Source organism: Felis catus, chromosome B4 (assembly GCF_018350175.1).
Source record: "Felis catus isolate Fca126 chromosome B4, F.catus_Fca126_mat1.0, whole genome shotgun sequence".
In the NCBI taxonomy this organism is placed as follows: Eukaryota; Metazoa; Chordata; class Mammalia; order Carnivora; family Felidae; genus Felis; species Felis catus.
The window spans coordinates 94,652,961-94,671,143 of NC_058374.1; the positions used below are offsets into that span (position 1 = coordinate 94,652,961).

The 18,183-nt window shown below is 42.7% G+C and overlaps 1 protein-coding gene across 1 annotated transcript in view; it reads left to right on the forward strand.

Moving 5' to 3' along the window:
* MYRFL (myelin regulatory factor like) overlaps window positions 1–9,991 on the forward strand; it is a 125,975-nt gene extending 115,984 nt beyond the window's left edge. Inside the window, exons 19-24 of the mRNA XM_045062672.1 lie at window positions 3,392–3,454; window positions 4,105–4,192; window positions 6,162–6,236; window positions 9,028–9,148; window positions 9,481–9,555; window positions 9,715–9,991. Of these exons, the coding sequence (XP_044918607.1) occupies window positions 3,392–3,454; window positions 4,105–4,192; window positions 6,162–6,236; window positions 9,028–9,148; window positions 9,481–9,555; window positions 9,715–9,801 (509 nt within the window). The 3' untranslated portion in view covers window positions 9,802–9,991. The remainder of the gene's footprint in view (window positions 1–3,391; window positions 3,455–4,104; window positions 4,193–6,161; window positions 6,237–9,027; window positions 9,149–9,480; window positions 9,556–9,714) is intronic.
* The last annotated feature ends 8,192 nt before the right edge of the window (window positions 9,992–18,183 follow it).

An 18,183-nucleotide genomic window follows, 5' to 3' on the forward strand; every position in this document is an offset into this window, starting at 1 on the left:
CTCTCTCTGCCCCTCCCCCGTTCATGCTGTGTCTCTCTCTGTCCCAAAAATAAATAAAAACATTGAAAAAAAAATTAAAAAAAAAAAATCTCATGAAGCTAAAAGGCATGGGAATTCCTGCTTATTTTGTTTCGGAGTTCAGTACTCTGAGAAAAGCAAATGGTTGCAATAAAATAGTTCCCTGTGTTAAAGGACTCAGTCATCAATTGGTTGGGCTCATTGACTTTTTCTTGGCATGAGTCTGGTTCAATCAGGAAAGAAAAAGGTATGCTGCTTTGGAACTTAGCCATAGAGCACAATTTTATAAGTAATGCTATATACACATTCTACCACAAGAGGATATGCTTTGGTTGGACGCCATCTTAAATCTCTCCTCTCCACAAGTTTCTAATTTAGTTTATTGGGAGATCTTTCCCACTGATTGTGAAATATATCTCCAACTTTACAGGGAAAACCACTAGGAGTGTATATTAAGTTTATAGTGAATATTACTGGAAGGCATTTGTAAAATGAGAGTCACCCCTATATGACTACAGGAGAATTTATGGTTTTCCAATAACCAGCCTTTCAGAATTCAATAGTCTTGCCTCAAAGAGGTGAGAAATTAGAGGTGTTTTATAGGAGATTTAAAATTTATTTCCAATCCTGCCATTTTCATAATTCTAATCTGCAAGATTATCTCTCCTCAACCTTACCTTTTAATTACTGTTTTAAAAAATACGGTTATCCCATAAGATACTACATCCTATCTTAGGAGTCTATGTCCAGGAAGCTGAAAACATGCTTCTGTGGAAGTGAGGCAACTCTGTAGTTCTGTTGTCAAAATTTACAATGAGCCCTTTTCTGCAAATTCAGCGGGAAAGTAAAAAAAAAAAAAAAAAAAAAGGTAAAGAATAAAAACATACAGGATGGAGAAGTTCTGGTTTCCTCTTCTTTTTAAAACAATTTTTTTTAAACATTTATTTATTTTTTGAGAGACAGAGAAAGACAGAGCAGGAGCAGGGGAGGGGCAGAGAGAGAGAGGGAGACACAGAATCGGAAACAGGCTCCAGGCTCTGAGCTGTCAGCACAGAGCCCAATGTGAGGCTTGAACTCACGAACCATGAGATCATGACCTGAGCCGAAGTCGGACGCTTAACCGACTGAGCCACCCAGGCACCCCTGGTTTCCCCTTCTTTTCATGCCTCATTTGCTTTATAAATTCACAGCCTTCTGTGGAAGCAGTCATAAGCAAAACTCATAGCAGGGGATGTGTACTGACAATTATTATTGAAATAGCTGGAATTCAAGAAATCTAGAGGCCTTTTAGGCAGCACATATATTTATATCTAAAGGGAAATATATATTCAATTTTCTAGGAAATCCTCATGTATCATGATCCATTTCTTCTTAATGAAAAGGATCATATTAGGCAAGATCCTGAGGAAACCTGCCTCTCTTTCAAGTTCTATCTCACTCCCGTTTGCCAATGGGGCAAAGGAGCCCAGGTTCCCATATCCATTCCCAGCATCGTCTGTACCCATCCGCTGGCAATTTCCCCTTTGAGTGTGTAAGAGGAAACATTTTTCTACAGGGTATATGATTGGCTCTTCTTCTTTTTTTTTTTTTTAATTTTTTTTTCAACGTTTTTATTTATTTTTGGGACAGAGAGAGACAGAGCATGAACGGGGGAGGGGCAGAGAGAGAGGGAGACACAGAATCGGAAGCAGGCTCCAGGCTCCGAGCCATCAGCCCAGAGCCTGACGCGGGGCTCGAACTCACGGACCGCGAGATCGTGACCTGGCTGAAGTCGGACGCTTAACCGACTGCGCCACCCAGGCGCCCCTGATTGGCTCTTCTTCTTTCCCTGCCTCTCTTCCTTCCATCCTCCCACAAATATTTGTTGAGCATCTGCGGAGAGCCCAGCATTGCCTTGCCTGGGGCTATGGCAGTGCACAGGATATGTGTGATGTTCCAGAAGCTCACGGTTGGTTTTGCTGACAGGCGAACAAGCCTATGTGCCTAGTGTAAGAAGTACTAACCAGGGCAGATTTACTTAGGAGTGATGGCCCCCAAGTAACGTGCACTCTTGCGTTTGCTTTCTATCCTGAAATTCCATACAGAAAGTTGAATAGATCTTGTCTCTCTTTTCTTCCTGAGAGTAGCACACATTGTATTAACTTATGTCTCTTCCTAATTGAGGTTACTGTCTGTGTTTTCCCCAAAACTGTGTAGAGAGATATAAACATATTATTTAATGCAAATGAAGGAATACAATAAAGAGTACACATACTTGAGAAAAATCAGCAAAATTAAAAAATGCAAAAACTTTAAAATTCTTTTTAAAAGCTTGTTTAGCAACCCACTAAACAACTGCTTTCACTATTCACTTTAAGGATATCTGGGTTTTTTTTTCCCCAAAGCCTTAACAACAATCATCTGAATAGTTACCTTTCCAAAATTGCTTTTAAAATGACTTTTCGGCTATGACGGGGTCAAAACCACTCCCCCACTTCCTTCCTCACAAGCGAGCTCTGGCCCTGCACCAGGGATCTGACTCTTCAGCTGCAGCACAGTCCTGACCTTGAGTTTTAAGTGTTCTTTTTTTCCTGTGTGGATCACATTATGGTAGGAGTTACAGAGGAATCAAAGAATTTTAATAGAGGTTCCCTATTCTGGAGTTGTCAAGAAAGGGCAAAAATACATACGAGTTAAATAATAAAACAGAGATGACAGGCTTTGGATGTGGAGACAGATCTATCACTAATTAATCACCATATAGATGGTTCAGTAGTAATGCTGTGACACTGGAAAGGAGGGGACTGTGGGCCGCAGTGATCTGATCTGCTAGGGCCGCCATAACAAAATACCACAGACTGGACAACTTAAACCACAAAATTTATTTGCTCACAATTCTGGAGGCCGGAAGTGCAAAATCAGGGTGTTAGGAGGTCTGGTTTCTTCTGAAGCCTCCCTCCTAGACTCACAGATGACCACCTTTGTGCTGTGTCCTTGCAAGGTCTTTGGTCTCTGCACACCCCTGGTGTCTCTGGTTGTCTCTTCCTATGGGGAGGGATACCAGTCAGATTAGAGTAGGGCCAGCATAGCAGCTTCGTTTTAACTTCACGGCCTTTTTAAAGACCCTATTTCCAAATACAGTTATATTCTCAGGGGTGAGGGCTTCACCGTAAGAATTTGGGGAACACACATCAACCCAAAACAGATGGCTTCTTGGAAGAAGGTGAGAATATGCTAGATCTGTAAGAAATGGGGTAGGGATTGGATGGGTTGAAAGGTGGGAGAGAGAAAGTGAGGGGAAACATTCAACTGACAGAGACAAAGAGGGGCTCCTACTAGGTTTCTTCTCATCCTGACCAAGCATTAAAGATTGACAGAGTATTTTCTTCTTCAGAAGACAGAAGCATGTCATTCCTGGCAAGAGATGCGCTAACCAGCCCTGACTGGGGGACTGACTGTGAGTTTACATTTACGTGACTATTCTTTGACTTTGTGGAGCCAGGTAGAGTAACAACAAGCCGTAAAAGCATCACTGGAGTGAGGAACAGGGATGAAGGCTGCACCCTGCCAGAACACTCACAGGGATCATGTTTTTAGAATCAACGCCCACCTAACCATTAAGGAGACATTAGAGTTGGTCTCTCACTACTGGACCTGTTGAGGTTTATCTCCATGGATTTGAATAATTTATTTGAACTCTCTGCCTTTTTTTTTTCTATGCTAACTGTATTTTTAGCTTGTTTTCTGTTTTCTGAGTTTTTAAAAGCCATCTTTATTGGCCAGATGGCATTTCATATTGTACTCTCCATTTTCAATAAATGTCAATTTAGTAGGACTTCCAGGGTCCAGAAATTCTTTTGGATGCGATGAGGCTGCCTATTGGAACCTGGATTTTTATTAGTTTTCTTAAAATTTACTATAACAACAACAACAACAGAAGCCTTCTCCCTGCCCTTCTCCTTCTTTTTCCATTTGAATGCAAATGGAACCCATTTATCTAGGAAACTCTTATTTCACATTCAGTAATTTGGAGACTTTGCTGGAGCTCAATACTCTTGTCCTCTGCAGAAGAGTTTACTTTCTTTTCTCTATTTCTTCTCAATTCAGGGATTGACACAACCATTAGTTCTATTCAGATTATGGAAATCCAGCAAGTAATAGATCATCGGTATTGCAATGGAGACCACCAGTGCGGGTGGGTAAGCCTCCCCATGATACCTCGATTGTTTCTGGAATTTACTCAGGGCTCTGGGTTTCTGAGACTGGAATGAAAGCTAGAACGACATGGTAAAATCGATGTGTGCTTACATTGCTCCTTAAGTGAAAACACATTTGTTACACGGCGGACGAGGGAATCATAAAATGGTTAGTATTAGCAAATATCAATAAACCAAGGCTCCCACGATTCCAGTCTCCCACTTTAATGGGTAAAGCCAAGGCAAAAAGCTTAGAGGGCAGGTCTGTGGCTGACTCTCTGAGGACACATACCATAGGCCCAGAGCTGCTGGTTAATTTTATAGACAAGAAAGACATTGTTACTGATGGCTCCAAGTAATGAGTGAGCTGACATTTACACATTTTAATAACAAGGAATACCATTGTTTTAATTGCTAAATAATATAGCTTATTTTAGCTTTTTCAGTTAGGAGGAAAAAAATCCAGATACTGAAAAAGTTATCAGCAACATCCATGTCTGTCGTGTGCCGTAAGGTAATGACGCATTTAGGAGCATAGAGTACAAGTAGCTTCAGAAAGCACAATATGCAAGTTGAAGGCATTAAGAGCGGGCAGATAATTTTCTTTCTTTGATAAATATGTACTGGGTGACTGCTAGGTTAAAGGCAAGGCCCTGTATTTGGAACTGGTGTCACAAATCCTTTGCATTCTCAGCCTTATTGCTTTTTTCAACCTAATGTAATGTAGGCTTCAGGCTTCAGGCTTGATTATACTGAGCTTTAAAAATAAGTTGTCTGGTGCGTTATGATTTGTTTATGGCTTTGACATTCGTTATGTCATCGAATTCTCACAAAGTCCCTATGAGGTTGGTCTAGTTGATCCCCATTCTGCCATTAAGGAACCTGAGCTTCAGTGAGCTTAAACAATTCAGAGACAGACATTAATTACTGTGTTAGGGTGACATAATGAAGAAGAGTAGGATGATTCGGGTTCAAATACCAGAACTTTGACAAGGTAAGTTCATTCCCCCTGAGTGTCCATTTCTCATCTGTGAGATGCTACTGCATGCAGATGCTGGGGGGCATGTGGTAGGAAGTAAATTCCATTTATCTAAGCTTCCTCTGGTAGAACAAGGCTCTCCTGATCTCACTTCAGATCAGTTTTAACAACTGCTTCCTCATTTTTAACAACCTACTTTAGTGTTATTAAAGAGAATCTAAAATGACCCTGGCTCTTTTTCCAACTTATCTGGTTTTGTTTCTCCATATAATTCAAGGTATGGCCCGGACATAAGAATTTGTGTTAGATATAATATGCTTTTCTGCTGGGGTTTTCAATTCAGTATGAGTCCCAGGAAGTCCCGCTTTCTCCCAAGTATCTCTCTTAAAGGGGATGTGTGTGTGTGTGGGGGGGGGGTTGGGGGGGTTGGGGGCATGTCTCTGTATAAGTCCTTCTGTGGTGCAGTTTTCTCCCTTATGAAATGGTGATTCAGACTATAATAACACTAGTTGATTCAAGTTCTGAACGTGCGTGGTATTTCCTGCTAATGTTGCCGAAAGGGGAGCGATTCAGGATAGAAAAGCTGGTATTCATTATTTCCAGTCCTCCTTTCCAGAGGGATTGTTAGTTTGCCTTTGCCTCATTTGTCTTCCGAAATCTGCGTCTCCTTAACAGGGACTGGAGTCATTTCCGGTGTGCTCAGTTTTATGCATTTGGCCTGGGATTTGGCTTCCCGTCATTTTGTCTGTGTGTTCTAACAAACCATAAATCTCTGTGGTATATTTTATATATTAAGACCTAAAAGAGATCACTTTGAAAATTTGACAGGTACATCTCTGGAAAACATAGAACTCTCCCGTGCTAAATTTGATTTTCTGTGTTTGTTATAGAGCATTTCACAGTTCGCATAGTATTTAATGAGTAACAAAAGCCTTTTGAAGCCTTTCCTGTGTATTTTGATTTGTGGTTTTATTTTTTTCCATAATTAGCTCTGGAAACTACAATTACAATATTCCTGTTAATAAGCACACACCTGCCAATGTCAAATTCTCTCTGGAAATCAAGTAAGTGCATAACTGTAGAAAACAATTCCGCTTCTATCATTATCTGAATAGGAAGTCTGAACTTACTTCACAGTTGATCAGTAAGTTAGAAGGTGGGAAGTTATCAGTCCATGCCGGCGGATGGTAGTTGGGTCGAGAGGTGGGCCAGCTCTAGGGAGTTTTCAAAATGAAGGCTGGGATCTTCCAGGCTCCTCCAGTGAATGGAAAGACCCTAAGGATTCACACTCAGCACTTGTAAAATGGGAGCAGTCTTGGGTTTGATGCTCTCAAGTTGCAGACTCCCCCCGACTGTGTCCCTTTGAATTAGGGTAGGAGCAAGAGTAATAGCACAGTCCCTGGGTTGGGGGGGCTGGGCAGTTGGGCGAGTCCCTGGTAGCAATGCTGAGGCCGACACCACCCCCTCTCCCCAGGGGAGTTCAAGGAGTCAGAGTTTGGAGTTGGGCAGACCAGGGTTCAGATTTTGTCTCTGCCACTTACTAATTCTGTAACCTTGGAGAAACTACTTATCCTCTCTGAGTTGTTTTTGTCTGTAAAACAAGTTTGAAATAAGACCGGAACAAGTAGAGCTGCTGTGGGAACCGCTGTTAAGAATAGTGAAATTAATAACTACCATTTGCTGAGCACAGAGCTTATGCCACACACTCTACACTTTAATGGTGGGTCATATAATCCTCACAATAACCCTCTGAGTTCGGTATTTCTCTTCTAGTTTATATTTTTCAGGTGGGAACACTTAGGTCTAGGGAGGTCAAACACACTTGTCCTGAAACTCGCAGACAGTAAATGGTAGAGTGGGTTTCAAACTCAGCCCATCCTTTAAACCATCACTTTCCTGCCTTCCCAGTGAGATGAGAGATGTAAAAACGTTGCCCTTTCCTGGCACATATGAGACACTTAATAAATGATAGCTCTTTTTTTATATAAAAATTCTAAGTTATTTTATTTTGTTTGAGAGAGAGACAGTGTGAGTGGAGGAGGGGCAGAGAGAGAGGGAGAGAGAGAGAATCCCAGGCAGGCTCTGTGGTGGCATTACAGATGTGGGGCTCAGACTCACAAAAGCGTGAGATCATGACCTCTGCCAAAAGCAAGAGCCGGACACTTAACCAACTTGAGCCACCCAGGCGCCTCAATTGTAGCTTTTATTATCAGTACCTTTCCTTCAAAATCACAAAGCTCTAATTTCATCTATTCGTACCAAATATTTAAAATAACTATGGTACTTCTAAGACTTTCGACCCACTTCATTCAAATTTATGCAGTGAGCTGCTCATCAGGAAGATAGATGGTTTTTATTTTGTGTCTCTTGATTATAGTCTCTCCCTTTCTCCCCCCTCTCCACATTTCCTCTCTTCTCCCCTTTGTTTTCTGCCTCTCTTTTCCTTTTCTCTGTCCTCCACGCTCCCTCTCTGCTTTCCCAGCTCTGTTACTCCTCCTCCATCTGTCCCTTCTCCTGTTTCACTTGGGCTTCATACTTCTTCCCTCATCAACTTTGCTTCTACAATGAGTTCATGACACTCAACCCAACGGCTTGCCTTGGAAAGGTTTGTTTCAAGCAGCAAGTGTTTCGTGACTCAGAGCCCATCACATTTCATGCAGAGCAAGAGCTAAATGTACTGTTTTCTAGCACTCCCTGAGTAGCCTGGAATAGCATTTCCTCCTTCATTCCTAGCTTCAATGGCAGGAAGTAAGCCGACACGGTATGTCCCCTGAAGTGGCAGAAAACCATCTTGAGCCACTAAATCAGGCTTTTTAGGTGAAGAGCCATTTGTCCAATACGTGTGATTTAAAAATAACACACATACTCAACTGAGATTTTAGGTTGTCCCACTTGTGCAATAAGATCATTTCCAAGGACAGATGGATCTCAGCCTCTTGATGATAATTAATGGGCTAACCTCCAGAGAAGAGTCATTCTTTCTGGCAGGACTTCTACTCTGATAGCTTTTAAGGGAGGTAAATTCTAATGGGGCTCACCCCCACATCCCTTCCTGTGTTTGTGCACCTTGCTGCTTCAAACAGTATCTCCTCAGATCAGGGGTGTGTAGAATCTGAAATCCTGGAAACTTCAGGCAGATGCAAATTCAGTTGCCAGAGAAAAGAGAAAAGAGAATACTTCAAAAAGTATTTTCTAATCTGTGGGGATAAGAACTTCTGATGCTAGGGTGATTTAAGTCATGAGATTCGATCTTAGGGACTCTATCATATGCTACCCCAGTAGTTGTTTTGGTCAATTCAGGCTGCTATAACAGAGATACCATAGACTGAGTGCCTTAACAAACATTTATTTTCCACCCTTCTGGAGGTTGGGAAGTCCCATATCAAGGCACTGGCAGATTTGGCATCTGGTGAGGGTCTGCTTCCTGTTTCATAGAAGGCCATCTCCTCACTGTGTCCATATAGCAAAGGAACAAGAGAGCTCTCTGAGGTCCTTTCGATAAGATCAGTAATCCCACCCATGAAGGCTCCATGCTCAAGACCTAATCACTTCCCATAGACTCTACTGCCTGACACATCACATTGGAAGTTGGGATTTCAGCATATGGATTTGGGGGAGGGGAACACAAACATGAAGTCCATGACAGTAATCATCTGAGACTGAGTTTCTTTCTGTAATAATGAGATGGGAATGGGCATACTGGCATTGATGAGCTTTGTGTAATAAAATGCATGCAAGAAACTTTGAATAGATTTCCAAGTTACGTTCCCATTCGCACCTCTTTTTATCAAGGTATCGCCTAGTGGAGCTGGTAACTGCTTTCCGTTTGCCCTTTCTCTCCTTTGTCTCTTGAAGCACAACAGAACCATTGATAGTCTTCCAATGCAATTTCACCCTCGGAAATATATGTTTCCATAGTAAAAGGGAAGCCAAAGGGATACAAAGCCACCAAGAGGTCTCCCAGGAGATGACACAGGTAATGTTTTCCAGCCCCTGGGCATTCCCTCCCTGTTCCAGAAGAAGTGTGTCTAGAATTGCGGCACAGCCTCTGTTCCCCACCAGGAGAGGGATGCCGCGAGCCAAATGCCGCTGTTTCTCCTTGCTGGCTGACCCTGGTCACAGGGCTTTGCTCAGCATCCTCCATGTGTGCTTCAGAAACTGCAGACTGTTTTAGCGACTCCTGTCAAAAGCTATTGTCATGGATACCTTTCCTAGAGTAGTCAAGGAAATGCTTTCTCAGACTATAGTCTTTCCAACTGAGTGTAAAATGTGGTTATGAAATGGATCTCCCTTTCATTCATTATTTAGGGCTATCAGCACATTTGGAGCCTCCCTGTAGCCCCATTCTTTGATAGCACATACCACTTCCGTGTAGCTGCACCGGTAAGCTTTCTTTCTTTTTTTTCCCCCTTTTTCTTTTTCTTTTCCGGTGAGAAAGAAACAGACCATTAAATCAATCCATCCATCAATTCAATTCAGTCAGTCAATTACTTTAACTCATTTTTACATTAGTCATTCTCCTTTTTTCTTCTGTTCTGACAGGATTTAGCTGACTGTTCAACGGACCCTTATTTTGCTGGGATATTCTTTACAGATTACTTCTTTTACTTCTATCGGCACTGTGTCTGATGTATTCGAATTTGGTTGAGGACCTCGCCAAGGAAAAATACTCAAAAATACGGCGAACAGAAACATAACTTCTTGCAATCTCTTTCTTCTCTTTGTAAAACATTCACATTTATTGCCATAGGGCTTTTTCAAGCTTTGGCTTCTGACAGTTTTGAGACGTTAATGAGGAGAATAAAGTGCCGCAACTTGAGATAGTGTGGTTTTTGATTTTCCCGTGATTATGAAGCAAACTCTTCCTGGAGTAAACAGCACTGTTGGGCTTGAAAATACTGCTTCTGGTATTAAGGAATCTGTGAGGCCAAAGACGCAGGTCAGAGGCTGCTTTGTGTTATGTATTTCTTACTGTAGCTTTCGAGAAAAATAAAAAGGCCCGTTTCTGCCAACGTGGGCCCACTAAACACAGACTCTTAACAGTGTGTGATATGGTGTGTGTTAGGGGGATGGATGGGTAGTGTCTCACAGATGAGCTCACATTTAGGCAAACTATTGCTATGTGTTTATGGAAGAGAGGGAGAAGAAGGGAAGGAAGGTGGAAGGGAGGGAGGGAGAGAGAGAGAAAAACGACATATACTAGAGTGCAGAATGTTGCTTGTTAATGATTTGGATAAGAGAAATAGTCGCAATTCTACCCTCTAATGCCTAATGCCTGATGGACACTAAGTTTTGTGTGCTCTCTTATGAAGCACTAACTTGTGACAAGTTTTTTAAGGTAACCCAGATAATCTAGGCCCAGGTTATTTTCCAGTTTTCATTGGTTTGGTTTCTTCTCCCTCTACATATGACGGCATTATGACCCATCTCTATTGTTTTCAGCTAAATTAGCTCTTGGATACTTCTGCCTGGCTTATGGGTACATTCATATGCCTTTCCCAATTTAGAATGGCCAGAAAGCCTCTTAGCTGGAGTCTATCAACCATGTTTTTTATTTTCTGTATTCAAACATTTTGACATTTGGGGGTCTTACTGACCTTAAGGGGACTCTACCTCCTAAGGTTAGCCAATTCCTAGAAATAGTAAACAACTTGTCCGTGAGTGCTTTTCAAATACAAGCCAAACAGTCCAGAGTCCACACTGCAACCCACCTCCTTTATTGGGCTCTCACACTCCACCTGCCCTAACCACGCCAGGGCTAGGTACCAGACAGCTAGGCACAGCCCCAGAGCCTGCTGAAGTTATTCACATGAGCCAGTCCCCAGACTGTCCACCCTGCCTCGCTTCTTCCTTCCCATAGAAACCAAAACAAAGGCTCTTGCCCACAGTTCGCCCCCACTTCCTCTGCCTCCTGACTGACCCTGGTGCTTCCCAGTGTGGCCCCCAACATGTGGCATGTCCCCTTCTCTTGGGAACTATCACAAACTATCTTCTCAATGGCAATCATCTCCTGATCTGTTGGCCTTCCTGTACGTCAAATTCTCTATTAATACACTGTATTTTAGGACATGGATATTTGAGCCACTGTAGCTCTAGTTCTGGGTGACAAGGCTGCTGAGTGGCTGGACTTCTCTTATCTTACTATTGGCCTGGGAGTCAATTAGGAGATGAGAGTTGTTTTTTTTTTTTTTTTTTATCTTGACAGTGATAATCAGTAGTAATAATACATCCTCCTCTTCCTTGTTTTCAAATATTACTACACCTGTGCCATATGAATGGAATTGTGAGACCCCATCTATTAAGAAGAGATACGGTCTTTGCTCTCACAGAAGGCATTTTGAAATAAACTCAGTGACGCAGAGGTAGTTTAGCCCAGTAGGACCTGAGACTTCAGATCCAAACAGTCCTTGCCTTGAATTCAAATCCTGACTTTTCTCTGTGTACCCTCAGACAGGATACTTAATGTCTCTAAGTCTTGATTTCCTTCTTTATAGAAGAGGACAATGAGTATCTAGATAGGATTAAATGAGATAAAATATGTAAAGCACAGATAGGCTGCGAATAAATATAAGCTATGATTGTTTCAACTGCACAGAACAGAATCATTACAATGATTACAGTGGGATTATAAGGAGATTGAGTCACAAAACACTCACACATACATCAAGGCATGTTTGTCGACTATAAAAACCAAGCTACAGACAGAGCATATGCATGTGTGTTACATAATGTTTATATTTTTTTCTATATTTGGAAAATTGTTTTACCTTTTACTAACAGCATAGCCCTTGTACAAAATTAAATAGAGTAGTTATTTCTTGGGAGGAGTATTTCAGGACCCTGCAATTTCTTGGATTCCAATTCAGACTTGGTTGTCCTGGGTTGTATACTATCAGCCTGTCCCGGTATGACCTGCGTCTAGAGACTGTATTTTCCATTCCATTTTTAAATCATGTCCCAGGTTCGTGGTGTGGGAGAGACTTCATTAATTTGACCCTTCCACTGGAAGGAATGTTTGTGAGAAGCAGGGTTACAGAGTTCTTTCCAGCACATAGACCCCATGTTCTCATTCATGCATTTATGTTTGGGATAACATGGAGTTTCAGATATCTAAGGTAGTTCACTGACATTGCCTATAAGAGGATTTCTCTCAAATAAACTCTGTTTTCTAGTTAAATTCTATTACAAAACTGAAAGTCTTTCCCCCCAACAAAACAAAACAAAACAAAAACAAAACAGAAGAAGCATACAACAGGAGACTGTGTTGAAAATCCTCAGAAAGAAAGGATTTAACATAATGAAGAGACCTGTGGCAATCTATGGCATCCTAGGATTAGTTAAGGCTACTAAACTTTGCTGGAAGATTCTCTTTGTATTTTCAGCACTTTCCCAGTTGTGAGATATCCACCGTGGACCATGCTGCTTCAGGCCAAAAAGATTTTTCCTTGTGCCAGAGAACTGTCTGACTCTCTACTGGAATATCCCCAAATTTAAGGAGTGTCTATAAATCTTCCTCCCCAAAGCTCATAACCTCAGTCCAACTGTGAGCAAAACATGAGACAAACCAAACAGAGTGCTATTCTACAAAATACCTGACCAATACTCCTTAAAATCATCAAGGTTATCAAAAACAAGGAAAGTCTGGGAAACCATCAAAGCCAAGAGGGACTTAAAAAAACATGACAGCTGAATGCACCGTGGAGTCCTGGATGGGACCCTGGAACCAAAAAGGAGCAACAGATGAAAACTAAGGACTTTTGAATAAAGTATGGACTCTAGTTAATAATAATGTATCCATGTTGGTTCATTTGTTGTGACAGACATTAACAATAGAGGGAACTAGGTATGGAGTTTATAGGAACTCTGTGTCCTAGCTTCACTATTTTTCTATAAATCTAAATCTGCTCTAAAATAAAAAATATATATATCTCTAAAAAGTCAGAAAATAAGTCCATAAGAGCTGGGCTTAAGTATCACCTACTGCCACCAGGTGCCATTTGTGCTAACATAGGATAAGTTCAATCCTGAAAAACAGGTACCATTTTTAACCTCAGGTCATTTATATCTTAGTTACTGTATCTCATATCCAGTATATATTTTCATATAACTAATTATTTGCCAATTTGTCAGATTCTGTATATCAGTGTCATAGAAAATGCCATATAAGATATAAACACTATAAAATATAAAATAATCACATAACATAAACAAGTAGAATTACAAGAATTTTGAGTTCTAATAAACAAGATTTTGAAAGCTATGTCAGATTGTTTTTTAGACAACCACACCATAAAAATTCACTTAAAACAATTTGCTTGCATGAGTTCAACCCTCCGGCACTTAAAAAAAAAAAAATTAAAAAGTAGAGCTCTTAACCTACCTCTTTTCCCATTTCCCATATTTTTACTTCTTTTGCCTAAGCAATTTTTGGATTTCAATTTTAGTGGCAGATTCCCAGCAAAACATCATTAAAGACCTCCAACAGAAGAGCAATTCTGTTGGCAGTTTACAGACCTCATCTTTCTGGATTCTCACCATGACCTTGTAATATGGGGAGTGAAGGGACTTCTAGTTCCCCATTCTATAGATAAGGAAACTGAGACACAAAGAGGGTAAGCAAGGACAAGAGTTGACCCAGGTTTTCTGGTGCTACATTTCATCCCTTTCCACTATATGACATGCCTTATTCAAGGTGGCTGCTTTCCAGAACTTAAGACGGGGTGGCTTATTGCTCACAGTGCTGGGGTCTGGAAGTCCCGCAGGCTCAGTGTCTGCTGGGGCTTCTGTCTCGGAGGTGCAGAAAATTGTCTCCTTGCTGTGTCCTCATATGGTCTTTGCTCTGTGCAGGCAGGTGGAGAGAAAGAGGGAAGAATCAAGCTCTTTGGTGTCTCTCTCTCTCTCTTTTTTTTTAATGTTTTTTTTTTTTTTAATTTTTGAGAGAGAGGGCGACAGAGTGAGAGTGGGGAGGGGCAGGAAGAGAGGGAGACCCAGAATCTGAAGCAGGCTCCAGGCTCTCAGCTGTGGGCACAGACGCAGGGTCTCCAACTAACAGACCGTGAGATCATGACCTGAGCCGAAGTCAATCACTTAAAGGACTGAGCCACCCAGGCACCCCCCCCATCTCTTTCCATAAGGGCACTAATCCCATCATGAAAACTGTCTCCTCATGACCTCATCTAAACCTAATTACCTCCCAAAGGTCCCATCTCCAAATACCTGGAGTCTAGGGTTTCAACATATGAATTCCAAAGGGAGACAATTCAGTCCTTGGAAGTACATCCCTTACCCTTAGGAATTTTATTCCTTTTTCTTCACAACCCACCCAAAAGGCATTAACGTGTTAATGGTGCTGGTAAGTGATGTTTACACTGACCAGCTCTCGTAAACCGATAGGATTTATTAGAGGATTTAGTCATCACACAGAATGGAGGGAGGGCAGAGGGACAGAAATGAGTGGAATCCCCGTCACCAGCCACGAAGTCACAACTATTTCTATTGCACCAGGGCTTAACAGCTCACTTAAGAATGCTCCACACCAACCTCATTCCGGGGAATGCTTCAGGAAAATCTTCACTTGGCAAAGCTAAAAGTGTTTTTTTTTTTGGCTTTCATTTCTTCAAAGACATGTGTCATTGATTTTTGTGTCTGATTCTAAAGAGCCAGATGAGCTCTTAAGAAGCATCCAAGGATTTAGAATCTAGTGCATTTTTCACGTGTGTTTGTTCAAAGCTTGTGGCAGCGCAGCCGCAGAGACCTCCCATTTACCAACAGTGTTCTGCGTAGACTCCACCTTCCCTTGGCTGGATTCTGTGAATGGGGAAAGTCTCTGCCACATAATTGGTGGAAAGGATGGGTGCCGAAAATCACAGTCTCAATCCTTCAATTTCTTATGGCTCCACACAAATACGTGTGAGATCACATTTTAGAAAGACTCTTGACAACACGTCTTCGCCAAAGTTGGGTCCACAAGCCATTGTTGGCTGCACCAGCCAGACCTCCTGCTTATATGCGGAGTAACTGGAAAAAGGACTAGAGTCAGAGCTGGGAAGCTTGGTTTTGGTCCCGGCTCAACCGTTGGCCTTTGGTGTCATCTTGGGTACTTTACTTTCTGGGTTGCAAACTCGGACCCGTGATCATCCTGTCTGCATGACAGTTACTGTGAACACTGAAAGCGATATATACATGAGGCCTCTTGTAAAGTGGAAGGTGCTGGGTGAACGCTACGGGAATACAGTTAAGAACAGCTCTTGGGAAGACATTATTTTGAACAAATAAATGAGAAGTTGGAAATTCTCACTTCTTGTAATGAGTTTCAGTTCATGACACTTAGGGTAAGTGACTTACCTGTCCATTCACCATCTTCTTCACGTGGAAAACATGTTGCCTAGCACTCAATAGATGCTCAGTTAACATGTATTAAGTGAAAGGTGGGTAAATAAAAAATTTCCTTGCATTTGCCAGGCGTATGGCAAGATGGCAGTGGTAAACCAGATTTGAACTGTTCTCTCTCTTCCGCTGTGATTTTTTTTAATTGGTATTATTTGGAATAATAGGATGTTATTACCCTCTTCCCCAAACACATTTAAAATGTCTCTACATGGCTTCTGATAGAAACAAGCAAATCCATGGCCTGTTGTCTTTCAGAGGGTTTCAAACCCTGATAGTCAGCTACAGCCTATTATTCATCGTTTGTATTTATACTGCTGATTTTTTTTTCCATACAGCACAACTGCATGAAAATCTACATTAATTGCAGATTAATTAGAAAGCACGCAGTGAATGTTTCATATTATATCCAAACATGGAGCATGACAGTAATGAGGCTGCTGCAGTTTTCCCCTGAAGTGAGTTGTAAGACCTCGGGCCTGTCATCCTGTACAAGTCCCGAAAAAACATTCCCTTTGAGTGTGGGTATTCTTGGCTCTTAAGAGCAGTCTCTGGAATTATCTGTAGTACAGAAGCTACTCAAAATTATGCTAAGAAGCAAAAGTCTTCATGACTTCACGAAGGGCGCCTTTGCCTCTGAGAAGACACTCCACGATAGATGATCTTTCCCGCATTCAGCCCCCAGTGCCGTTAACAGCTTGCTCATTTTCACTCTTTTGCTGAAACGTGTGGGGAGGACTTTCCGTGAGCCAGACTCTAGGGAACGAAAGGAGCAGCACGTCACGGGTGACCTCTCTGAGGCATCCCCCACCCGGTGGAGGAGCCAGACAGCCACACGGCCATCACACCACACGAAAAGCCCTGTGGCTGTGGCATTGATGTTGCGCTGTGAGCAGACAGGGATGGGCTGATAAGGCTGGCTCTCAGGTAAATGAGAAAGAGGATGGAAGGGAAGGAAGGGGGAAGGCTTCAAGCAGGAAGAGAAGTCTGAGCTGTTCTGGTTCCGAAAGAACGACAGATGTTTTTTGGTTTTGTGTCTGGTTTCTTTTTTAAACGGAGACATTAAAAGAAGGTAGAGGTTGGTTGCCTATGAATCAATTCTTTATAAGAAAGAAGCTGATTTTTAAGTGCGCCGGGAACTGCAAAGAGAATAATTACCACCCCCACCCACCTGAGCCAGCCCTTCTGCGAGCTTTGCTCACAGGAGAGGCACTCCTGTTGCTAAAAGACACCCGTTCTTTCCTTCGGCTCCGGCAGCCAGCCATCTGTCCCAGGAGATTCGAGGGAACCGTGGGAAAAGCAAAACACGCTGGGTGGGGCACGGGATGACTCAGGGAACTGGCAATGAGACTGTGGGTGGGGAGGCTGAGCCTCAGGACAGTGACTGACTCATCCACAGGTACCCAGCTCTCTGTGGTAGGGGCGTGATAAGTACTCGTGCAGTGGGCGAGGGCTGGCTCCCTAGGGGCCATCTGCCTCCCAGTCTTTTGGTCACTCTGCCCATGTTAAAGGAAAGAGGTTTTCCTTCCTCAAGAAAGTTTACTTCTCATTTTTCCACCTCAGGTGTTCATGGACTATCTCTTAAAAGTTCTCCAGGTCTGACTTGCCCCTTCTTTTGGCAACACTAACCCCCCCACCCCCGCCCCGATTTTCTTTTGGCCAACTCTGTTCCCCCAGGTCTCCATCTCTGTGAATCAGGTGAGGCCGATACCACTCCCTCACTCCAGGGAAAAACGTGTGACCCAGGCCCGAGTGAAGAAAAGATGGCATTTCCTTGGCCACAGTGGTTGGTTTAGGGGTGACTGTGTGACCCAGTTCAGGCTGATCAGAACCATCCCTGGGAGTTTGACCGGAACTGTAAGCAAAGAGGGAGTTTTCTGTGGGACTTGTTAAGCAGGTAGGAGTAAGCCTGGAGCTGCTGGGGGCCATCTTACCATCATGGCAGACCGCCTGCCTGAGTACGAAGCTCACCCGAAGGGAAGTGGAGCTGAGGTATGAGGAAGGCACATTTCTGACTGGCCGAGCCTGGCTCAGCTGTCCCCCTGGGCTTTAGTGAGCTGTGGCCAGGTGAGAGGGTCATGCAGTTAGCAGCGCTGCCTCTCAGGCGGGGTGTGGTGGTGGATAGATTCCGCACGTACGGAATGTGGAAGGGAAGGGAATCATAAGCATCGTGGGTATAGCCCCTTTGTCCCCTATGGTCCCTATATTTCTGAGACACAGAAATGATTATTATTTCCATTTCACATGAGACTTAGGGTAAGTCAGAGACCATGCAACCGGTAGGTGACAGATGTGGAATCTTCAACGCAAGAACTTTCCATTTATGATCCAAATTGTTTCCTCGGCGCAGTTCTGTCTACTGTGGAATTACATAGTCTCCCTTTCTCGAGCCTCACAATTGCATCTAGTTTTCATGTTCAAGGATTTAATAGTACTAACTCAATGTTTTAAAGAAACAGTTGGTGGTGATCCAGAAAGAGAAGATCAAGCAAGAGAATCTGAACCGCGGGTCTTGAGCGATGCGCTGCTGTCCATTAACGAAGCAGCCAGCGAGGGTGAGGATTCTGTTAGCAAGTGTTCACGGAACGGCAGTTGGATAAAGGTGGGCCCTGTGCCTGGGACACC